This window comes from Rhea pennata, chromosome 23, assembly GCF_028389875.1.
Source record: "Rhea pennata isolate bPtePen1 chromosome 23, bPtePen1.pri, whole genome shotgun sequence".
NCBI lineage: Eukaryota > Metazoa > Chordata > Aves > Rheiformes > Rheidae > Rhea > Rhea pennata.
This window is the reverse complement of record NC_084685.1, coordinates 4,842,469-4,852,897: the sequence shown is the minus strand read 5'-3', so window position 1 is coordinate 4,852,897 and position 10,429 is coordinate 4,842,469. Positions and strand designations below refer to the sequence as shown.

Genomic DNA, 10,429 nt, shown 5'->3' with positions numbered 1-10,429 from the left:
GGCAGCTCTTTATTCCCGGGGGCACTGGGTACCGGCTTCTCCCTCGGGCGCCCGGCTGCGTCCTGCTGCTCCCGGCCTCCTGGCTCGGGGCCGTGCCCTCCGTCGGGGCCGCGTGCGGCCATGCCCCCCCGGGACGGCAGCCCCGGTGCTCCGGCGGGCTGCGCGGAGGCGCCCGGGTCCCCAGCACGGCCCTGCGCTCCGGGCTCACTCCGCTTCCCGCTGGGCGAGGGTGCGGCGATGCTCCAGGATGGCTGCCCACAGGCGGTACGCCGCCCCGCGCCTGCCGGGGACGCGGGCGGCTGGGCGCAGGGCCGGAGCCGCCCGTGCTCCCTCCGGCGCCTGGCTCCCTCCCTCTGCCCGGCAGAGCTGCCCCGGCTGGCGGTACCTGATGCCCGTGTAGAAGAGGTCGTCGCGGGTGGCACAGTCCAGCAGGTCCCGCAGGGTGAAACCGTGCTGGAGGAGCTGCAAGAGACAGGCAGGGAGCACGGCGGGTGCCGGTGGCACGGGCATGGGGCAGCGCCCGGCCGCCCCGTGCCGCCGGCCCCCGCGCCGAGGGGCTGCAGGTCCTACCGTGGCGACGGTGGCCTGGTCCGTGCCGTGCCGCCGTAGCCACTCGACGAGGAGGGGGTCCGCCTGCCCCTGGCAGGGCTCGGCCGCGCCGGCGGGGCGAGCGATGCTGCCCGACCCTCGCCGGGTCCCGGGGGCTGCCCCCATGGCGGCCGCCCCGGCGTCCCCTCCGCGGTGCCCGTGGGGCGGGGGCTGGCAGGGGGCCGGGGCGTCCTCCTGCGCTGGGCGAAGCACCTGCTGCACCAGCCGCTGCCACTCCTGCTCCTTCGCGGCCAGCTCCCGGAGCAGCCTGCGGGCAGAGCAGCGGCACGGACCAGCACCCACGGGCGCCCGGCAGCCAGGCGGCTCAAGCAGCAAGGACTCGGGAAGCCCTACCTGCTCGTCTCCACGCGGAGGTGACGGAGCTGTGCCACCAGCGGGGAGGGACCCAGCAGCGAGGACGTGGGGCCCGTCTGGGTGCTGGAGCTGGTGCCCACTCCCAAACTGGCGCTGTCCCGCCGGGGACGGCTCCTGTGGCCGGCCAGCCTCGGCGGCACGAGGTCGTCCTCGTCACTCGTGTCCTTGGCGCGGTCTCCCCCCAGCCGACTGGCCTTCGTTCCCAGGTCTGCTGGGGCAGAGGCCAAGGGCAGCGGTGTGCAAAGAGGCGCCGGATGGCATCAGCCCCCAGGGCAGCAGGGACGCAAGGGGGAGCTGGGCCAGGCTAGGGCTGTCCTGGTGCCACCTGGGCGCACCTGAACCCCTTTGCCCCTTTCCCGGCACCTCGAAGCTCCCCTGCCACCATCCCAACCCGGAGACAGCCACCTTCCTCCACCCACCCGGCCATGGTGTGCCAGCTGCCCCCTCCCCACCCCGTGCCACCCACCTCGCACGAGCACGGTGAAAGTCGCCTGCACTGCCCGGCTAACGGCATCGTCCAGCGCAAACATCCAGTGCGGCTTGATGTGATGCCGGCGCAGGAACCGTCTCACCTGGGAGGGGCAGAGGCCAGGGCATGGGCAGGGGAGCACCGGCACCGGGCACCGCTGTGCAGGGTGTGACCGCGCTGGGGTGTCACCGGCGCCGGGGCGTCGTGAGCACCAGGGCAGCACCGGCACCGGAGCACTGCTGCGCCGGGCACCGCGGTGCCCCCTTCGCGTGCCGCCCCGGGCACTCACCGCCGCCTGGAAGTTGAAGAGGGGAGCGTGGAGGTGGCGGAGGCTCAGCCCGTCCACCCGCAGCCGGGCCTGCAGTGCCAGGAGGTCCTGGCGGAGCTGGTGCTGGTTGGGGCACTGGATGTAGCTCCGCAGGCAGCTCAGCAGCTGGGCGATGTGCTCCGAGCCCAGCCGCGGGCCCTCCGCGCTCTGGGCGGGCAGGAGAAAGGCTCAGGGCGTGCTCCCCTCCTTGCCAGGGCCCGCCGGGCACCCAGCGCCCACCTGGCTCTCCTCCAAGGCGGCAGCGACGCCGGGCGCCTCGTCGGTGAGGATGCGGTGCAGCGTGGCCCGGCGCTTGCTGTCCTTGCGGAGCAGGAAGAGGTCCCCGCTCTCCTCGGGGGAGGACGAGCGCAGGCTGAGGTCGGAGCCGGCCGAGTCCTCGGGAGCCCTGGCGAGAGCTGGTGCTGCCCCACAGCCTCGGGCACTTAGGAGAGCAGCCCGGGGACGGCCTGGCATCGCCTTCCGGACACCGGCACAGCGGAGAGGTATCGACCCTGCCCATACCCGGAGCAACCGCCCAGTCTGGGCTGGGGGGGCTGGGACAGGGGACAAACTCTTCAAGAGACCACCTTGGCTTTCCCTCTAACCCCCGGTGCCAGCACTGGGGGAACTGGGGGATCAAACCAGCAGGCGTTGGGTACAGCCGTAACGGGGAGGGAGGCAATGGGGAGGCTGCCCCGTGCCCACAGCAATGCCCACGGGGGGCATCGCAGGATGCAGGGCTGGGGCATGGTGGGGGGCTGCTGGGGTGGCAGTGGGGATGGGGACAGAAAGCTCGCGCCCGCTCCCGTGCCCCCCTGCCACCCCCTGGCGCGGCGATGCCCTACCCCAAACAGCTGTGGCTGGAGGCTGTGTTGCTGGAGCAGCGCGGGAGCAGGGGGCTGCCCGCTGCGCCCACCGCTCGGGTGCCCTGCGTGACCGAGGGACGTCCCTGGGTCCCCTCGGTGCCCCCCGGGTCCCCGCCCGGCCGTGCGGAGTCGGGGGCATCGCCTGCCGGGGAGACGACGGAGACGTACACGGTTACTTTGCAGCCAGCGCCGGGCAGCCCCCATCCTGTCCGCGCTCAGCACCCCCAGCCTCACCCGCTGCCCCGCGCGGGCTGCCCCCTGCCGCCGCCTGGCTCCTGGTCCTCCTGCTGCCGGCCGAGGCGAGGAAGGGCTCCCGCAGCAACGCGGCTGCTGTTGCCCGCTTGGCCGGGTCGGCCTCGAAGCAGCGCAGGATGAAAGTCTTGGCCTTGTCCGACATGGACTCGGGCACCTCGGGGTGCATCTTAAACATGCCCACCTGGAGGAAGAGCACATGGGGGGTTGTGAAGTGACCAGCCCTGCAGGTATGGGGCACCCACCCATCCCCAGCCCCACAGGTACCTTGAACATCGCAGCCTGGGGGCTGCCCAGCTCATAGAAAGGGGGCTTGCCCGTGGCCATCTCGATGATGGTGCAACCCAGGGACCAGATATCTGCTGGCTTCCCATAGCCCCACGGCCCTTGGTCGATGATTTCCGGGGCCATGTACTGCAGGGTGCCTGGAGAGAGGCCAAGGGGGATGAAGGAGCCAGCACCCATCACCCCACCGCTCCTCTGCCCCTCGTGTGGTGGAAGGATGGAGTCCCCAGCATCACCTCGTCCCCAGCATCACCTCGTCCCCAGCATCCTCCCTTTCTCCTGCCCCCACCACGGGGGAACTGGCCCCAGGATGCCCTTACCCGTGAAGGTCTCGGCACTGGGGCTGATCCCTGCCAGCCGCTTGGAGGTGCCAAAGTCAGAGATCTTCAGCACGCCGCTGTATGTGTTGATGAGGACGTTGTCTCCCTGGTGGAGGAAGGGCACTCCAGAATAAATCAGCAGCCAAGCCAAAGAGCTCCCAGGGCTTGACCAGACTGGGCCGTTGTGCATCGCCCCAGGCGTAGGCTGCCGGGGGACACCCACCCTGCCAAGCTGCTCACCTTGATGTCTCGGTGCACGATGTGGTTATCGTGGAGGTAGCTCAGCCCGTCGAGGATCTGGCGGGTGTAGAAGACGATGGTGGGCTCGTTGTCCTTCAGGGGGCCCCACTTGGAGCGCAGCAGGGATGAGAGGCTCCCTGGAGACGGGATGGGGTGGGGACCACGAGCTACATCAAGTCATGGCCCAACACCCCACACCGCAGCCGCCGTCCCTCGCTGGGGGCGCGTGGAGCAGGGCAACCCTCCACGATACCCCAAGACCCGCCTGCCCGGCCATCCTTGGTCCCCGGGGCCAGGTGCACGGTGCCCCAGCGCTGCCCACCTCCCGGCACCTCCTCCATGAAGATCTTGATGAAGCCGCCCTGGCTGATGGAGCCCAGGTATTGCACGATGTTCCTGTGCCGCAGGTGCTTGTGCAAGGCGATCTCCTCGTGCAAGGGCTGCGAGTACCTGCACAGCAGGCACAGCGGGGTGACGAGAGGGTCCTGAGGGCCCCGGGATCCCCGGGCACGGGGCTGCGGGCACCTACCGGCTGTCACGCTCCGGGATCTCCTTGATGGCGATGCGCACCTGGTTGCTGAGACAGCGCCCGGCGTAGACGACCCCGTACGTCCCCCGGCCCAGCACCACCCGCTCGCCCGTCTCCGAGTACTCGTAGCTGTACTGCAGGGAAAGGCACGTGGCGAGAGCCCGTGTCACCCGGCGCCCCGCACCGCCTGGCCCTGCCCGGGCGCCCGGCTCACCTCCAGGATGGGCTGCGTGGGACTGGGCACCTCCTCGCCGCCCGCCGCCTGCTCGGCGAGGAACGACTGCACCAGGTTGCAGAACCTGCCCAGCGGAGGACAGCGGGTCCTGAGCGCCTGGGCACCAGCACCGCTGTCCCAGCGTCCCGCTCCCCGCCAGCGGCGCAAGGGGTGCCCGCGGCCCCCTGCTTCGTCCTTTCCTCCCAGCGTTGGGGTCTCTGGGATGTCCTCTGCTCAAATTAGCAGTGGGCTCGGGGGGAGCCGCACGCCCTCATCCCTCCCTGCCCAACGGGGCGGTGGCGGGGGTCCCCAGCCCTCCCCGCTCACCAGCGGCAGTGCTGCTGGGACGGGAAATAAAGCTGGAAATCCTCCGCCGGGTGCATCACGTAGAGGAAGCAGCCCCGCTCGTCGCGCTTGCAGATGCTGGAGGGAAAGGAGCCGCCACGCCGTCGGTGCTGCCTGCGGCGCTGCCCCCCGCTCGCCCTGCCCAGCCTCGGCGGTCCCCGGCTCGGAGCCCCGCTGGCGAGGGGGACAGGGGACATGGCGCGGCCGGGCGATGCCGGCGCTCACCTGATGCCCCGGATGGCGGCGGCCGCGAAGGTCCAGCTGGACACCGCTGTCTGCGGGGAGGCAAGGGGGCAGGTGAGGAGAGGGCCGGCGGAGGGACCCCCCCCGCCCCGGCCGGCCCCGGCTCCCACCTCGTCCGAGGGGCGCACGAGGCCGAGCGTCACCGCCGGCTCCTCCGCGCCGCTCTGCACGGCCACCTGCGCCGGCTGCAGGACCTTGCTGAGCGCCAGGATCAGGACCTGCGGCGGCGGGCGGACGCGGCTCAGCCCTGCCCTGCCCGCAGGCTCCCTAAGCGCGGCCTGGCCCCGGCCGCCACCGGGATACCCGACCCGCCTCCGGTGCCTCCCCGAATGCCACGTGAGCCCCTCCCGGCCTCGGGTGCCCCGGGACGGGCCCCGCCGGGCCTCACCGGGCAGCGCTGCGCGGGGACGAAGGGCCGGCAGCCCTCCAGCAGGAAACCCAGCCAGAAGTCAGCCAGCTCCTGCCGGGCGGATTTCACCCGGGGGCTCTTCTGGAAGTGTTGGTAGAGCAGGAACGTCTCCATGACTGACACCAGGTACCTGTGGGGACGGCACGGTGGCGAAGACGTCCCCAGTGCCCCCCCAGCCCCCCCGGGGACCCGGACGGCCGCTCTCGCCCAGGCAGGCAGTGCGCGGTGCCCGGGCAGGCTGTGCCGTGCCATGACATGCCATGCCATGCCGGGAGCCCCGGCGCTCACCAGCCCGGCGCGTTGAGCTTGTAGAGCTTCTCCGAAGCCTGAATGACTTTGCTCAGGTCGTTGGCCAAGATGCCGGCGCCGAGGCAAAACCCCACGTCCCAGTAGTAGTGCAGCTTCTCCAGGCTGCCCTTGCGGCCCTGCAGGCAGTTCAGCTTCACGCCTGCGCGCGGGGAGCAGGAGCCCGTCACCGTGCGCCGCCGGGGCGCCGGGGCACGGCCCCTCCGGGGCCGCCGCGCCTCGGGACCCCGCGGCCTCCGGCCGGGCCCCGTCCCCAGCATCCCCATCTGGAGGCACCTATTTGCCGGAGCTGCGCGGAGGTTTCGAAGCGGTGCCCGGCGGCCACGAGGAGGACGGCGGAGTTGATGCCCGAGTGAAGGCTGGGCTCCGCCTCGAAGGCTCTGCTGTACCTGCGGGGAGGCGCCGGGCGGGCGTCAGGCCGCGGCGCCGCCTTCCCGCCCCGCTGCCGCCCGCGGCCCCGGGCCTCACCAGTAAAAGGCCCTGTCCCTCGTCTCGGTGTCGGTGAAGCCCGAGCCGATGAACATGTCCTTGTAGATGCGGCCGCAGAGGCAGAAGAGGTCGGGCGCAGCCCCCTCCCGCCGCTCCACCGCGGGCAGCAGCACAGCCAGCGCCTTCTCCCGGTCCCCGGGCCGGTTGCGCCTGCGCAAACGGGCACCGCGAAGACCCCCCGGGGATCGTCCCCGCCGCCCGCGGCCCCGCGCCGTGGGGCCGCCCCGGCCCCGGGGGCTTCGCCGCGCGCCCCCCAGCCCCGGCCGCTCACCGCGTCAGGGCGAAGGCGTAGTGGAAGCGGACGTTGTGCTGCTCGGCCACGTCGCAGGTCGGCAGCGCCTGCAGCGTCTCCACCAGCTCGACGATGGCGTCGTAATCCTGCGGGACGAGGCGGGCAGAGCTGCGCCGGCTGGCGCGCGCGGGGCAGCCTTGCCGCCCCCGCCGCCCTCTCGGGGAGGCCGCCCCGGTCCGCGGCGCGCGCCCGGGCTCCCCGGGGCACGGCTCACCTGCACGTCGCGGTAGGACAGCAGGAGGTTGATGACGATGTCCAGGCTGAGCAGCTCCACGCTGTCCAGGCGCTGCTGGATGCGGGCCAGCTCCTGGCTGAGCTGCTCGCCCCGGTACAGCTCCCGGGCCCGGCGGATGTCGCGCCGGATCGTCTCCCGGTAATAGCCGCTGGGGGGGGGGGGGCAAAGATGTGGGGCCTGAGCGCCCTGGTACCTGGGGGGGGGGGGTGCTGACCCAGCAGCATCACACCGCACCGGGAGGGTGGCAGCAGCGGTACCAGGAGTTGGTGGGGACGCCCTCGAGGAGCTTGGCGAGGCGGCCCGCCAGCGGGGCGAAGAAGCCCTCCGCGTTGAAGCTGGGCTGGAAGAGCTCCGTCAGGCACTTCGCGGCACTGGCGTCGCAGCAGACCACCTTGTTCTGGGGCGTCACCATGTAGGGGATGAAGGTGTAGCTGCCGCAGAGGTCCTGAGGGAGGGGAGAAGGCGTGAGCCGCTGTGCCGGCTGAGCAGAGGACTCCTCCGCTCGTTTCATGACGGTCTTCTCTCTCCAAGCCCACGTGGCCCTGGCCGTGCAAACAGCCACCGCTGCTCTCTCTTCCATAATTCATCAGCAAGGAAAGCCTCACTAACTTTTCCCTGACTGCCATCATTACGCTCCAGAATGAACAGCCCTGAACCTTTTAAAAACCAGGTGCCCCTCTCCACGCTGCTGGTCCCAGGTGCCGGCCCGCAGCCTGGGGGGCTCAGTTCGCCCCCTACGCCTCTCCCTTCCTGCAACACCGCAGCAGAGAGACGGCAGCAAGCACGAGGGAAAGGGACTTACCGAGTTCTTCTGGCAGATGTCCTCCTGCAGGGAGAGAGGCGGGGAGGGGGGAGGAGAGGAGGGATTTAATGAGCTCCCCGGCCCAGCACAAGAAATCAGCTGCTTTCAGACTCAGGCATCAGAGCTACCTGGAAAACAGCCAGCTCCCGCCGGGACACTCGGCCGAGCGGCCAGTCGCCCCGCCACCGCCAGTGAACCCGTGTGCGGACTGCCCCCGGGAGGGCTGGGAACACGGCCAGTCGCTGCTCCGAACCGGCAATGCCAAAAGGCATCTCCAAACGGGGCGCTCCAGGGCTCCCCCCCTCTGCCCGGGACCCGTGTGGAGTCGGAGCGGCGTTTGGGGACGATTTGGATGTGCTCCCATCTGCATTTTTTCCGAGCAGTGAAAAACCCTCCCGGCAGCCTCTTTCCCGTGAAGGGTGTCAGCTCCGAGGCATTGGCTTTTCCCAGGCCAAAAGCGCCTGTCCCCAAATTCCTGGCCGATTCGGGCCGTGGGAGCGCTCTGTGCCCCGCGGTTGGGCTCCGGGTCCCCAACCCGAGCCGTCCCTTTGCTCCTCGCCCCCTCGGGCCCAGGGAAGCCTCTGCCCAAGCTGGATGCGACCGTGGGAACTTGGCCGAGCCGGGGGAGAGGCAGGCTCGGAGGGCGGCCGGCGAGGGCCGCGGCGCCCGCACAGCCCCACGCCTCCTCAGGAGTGCCGGAGACGGGCACGCGGCGCTTGGCAGCCCGGGCCGAAGCTGGCTGGGGCAGGGCCGCAGGCGCTCCGGGCATTTTGGAGCTGCTGCCCGGCCCCGCGCAGCTATTCCTGCCCGGGGAGCCCCGTGCCCGCTCACCTGCAGGGCCTGCAGGCTGGGCAGGTCCGTGTGGCAGCACAGCAGGACGTTGTTGGTCATGTTGAAGCTCTCGCGGACGCCCAGGTGGTAGAAGAGCGAGGGCTGGCAGACGGAGTCGCTCATCTCCACCACGGCCACGTCTGCGGGCAGGAGGGCGGCCACGCTCACGCACGGGGAGCACGGGACCCCAGGGCCCCCGTCTCCCGCCCGGTGCCTGGCAAGGGGGGGACCAGCCACCCCCAGGGTCTCCGCTGGCCCCCTGGCAGCGGCGCAGATGGAAACCTCACAGATAACCCCCCCCCCTCTTCTTGCTCGGGGCAGCCAGCAGCAGCTGGGGAAACTGAGGCATGGACCCCCAGGCAGTCTGAGCCCTCGTGGGGGGCGCAGTCGCCAGCCCCGACAGCCCAGGCTCCTGCGCAACTCAGCTGAGGTCGGCTGCCGAGGGGGCCCAGGCGTCCCTGGGCCTTCGGTCTGACCCGGGTCAGCGCTCTGGCCAGGGCCACGGGACCACACAGCCTGGCTGCCTCAGCCGCTCGCTCTCCCTCCCATGGGGCTGAGCCCCGGAGAGCTGCGCGATGCTCCTTGCCCCGTGGCTCTCCCCTCTCCTCTGAACCGGGGCGGCACACCGCAAGGACCAGCAGGCCCCGACCACGCCGAGCGAGCTCTTTCCTCATCCCTCGGTGCCCTGCTCCAACAGCCCCGGACTTCCCTTTTCTCCAGGGGCTGCGTTTTCACTTCCCCCGGCTCCCGGAGGGCCGCGGCCCCCCTGCGAGCGTGCAGCCCCTGCCCGCTGCAAAGCCGCAGGTGCTGCAGCCTTGCACCCGGGCGGCACCCGCTCGGCCGTCGGCGCAGCACAGCCTGCAGCTCTCGCGCCCCGGGTCATCTCTGCCACAAAAACACCCTTTCAGAAGTGGTACATGTGTGTTTAGTGACGGGGGGGTTGGGGGGGGAGGATGTCCCGACCAACTCCCAGCCACCCTGGAAAATAAACAGGTGGGAAGGCAGGAAAGCAAACAGCAAACCACCCGATCCCGAAGCCGGCAAGCGCAGCTCCGCTGGGTGCTGCAAAGCGGCTAAGAGAAGACTCAGTGGGACAGAAACTCCCCAGTGCAGACGGGATATTCCTCCCGGCCCTAGCGGGCGGGCGCTGCTCTGGCTTGTTGTTACTGGCATCTCTGACGGCTCCAGCCACATCAGTCCTCAGAGCAGGACAGTGCTTGCTCCCCGGGAGGGAGACACCTGGGTTACGGCTCCTGATCCCACTTTATTCCAGAGGCCAGGGCCAGCCGCAGCAGCGTCCAGCCTGGGGGCATTAGCAGGGGGAGCTGCAGATCTGGGATTAGCGTGGGAACATGCTCTCCTCTCAGGCGGGCATCGGCATGGGAACCCCCCTCTCCTCCCCGCCATGGAGAGTCCCTGCCCCAGAGCAGCAGGCAAAGGGGGGGTAAAAGAAACTCCCCATGCGGGAAGGAGCTGCAGAGATCTTCCCTGGGCAATGCACAGAGGAGCTTTGCAGACTTCTTCCCCAGCTAGCGAAGGGCAAAAGCCAAGCCCGGAGCGCATCCTCACCTGCGTTGTAGAAGCAGTCCAGGGTGCTGGTGTCGCCTAGTGCCAGGGTGCCAAAGGGCACCGTGTGCAGCTGGGCCCGCACGTCGCGGCAGGCGTCGCGCAGGCAGCGCAGCGCCGGGCACGCTGCAGGCTCCCGGCCTAGCACGCACACGACGCTCAGCGCCCGCGGCCCACCGGAGCGCCCCCGGGCCGCGCACACGGGCCGACCTGCCGTGCCCGCCACGGCCAGCGGGTCCTGCCAGCAGCTCCCAGCGACCGGGGGCACCCCCGGGCCCTCCATGCGGGGGCTGCCTGTCCTATGGCAGGGAGCTATCGCCGTGTACCACAAGGGCTCGTACCACGCACCGGGCTGCTCAGCACCGGGCTGCCCAGCTCTGCACCTGGAGGGCTCGAACCGTGCAGCGGGCTGCCCCGCAGTGCGCTGCTCTGCGCCAGGTGCCGCGCCGCGCCGGGCTGCCCTTTC

The 10,429-nt window shown here is 70.8% G+C and overlaps 1 protein-coding gene across 1 annotated transcript; it reads right to left on the bottom strand.

The window, feature by feature from the left end:
• On the bottom strand, window positions 1–10,246 carry MAP3K6 (mitogen-activated protein kinase kinase kinase 6). Its single transcript, XM_062594359.1, has 28 exons — window positions 9,967–10,246; window positions 8,398–8,537; window positions 7,567–7,590; window positions 7,022–7,209; window positions 6,744–6,912; window positions 6,509–6,615; window positions 6,217–6,387; window positions 6,025–6,137; window positions 5,731–5,890; window positions 5,422–5,572; window positions 5,144–5,251; window positions 5,016–5,065; window positions 4,773–4,868; window positions 4,446–4,530; window positions 4,232–4,365; window positions 4,025–4,152; window positions 3,703–3,839; window positions 3,463–3,568; window positions 3,125–3,282; window positions 2,840–3,041; window positions 2,585–2,747; window positions 1,980–2,145; window positions 1,722–1,907; window positions 1,430–1,535; window positions 943–1,171; window positions 571–856; window positions 386–462; window positions 1–280 (listed from the first exon to the last, which is right to left on the bottom strand). The coding sequence occupies exons 1-28, from the start codon at window positions 10,244–10,246 to the stop codon at window positions 205–207; spliced, it is 3,996 nt and encodes a 1,331-aa protein (XP_062450343.1). The 3' UTR covers window positions 1–204.
• Window positions 10,247–10,429: the final 183 nt, after the last annotated feature.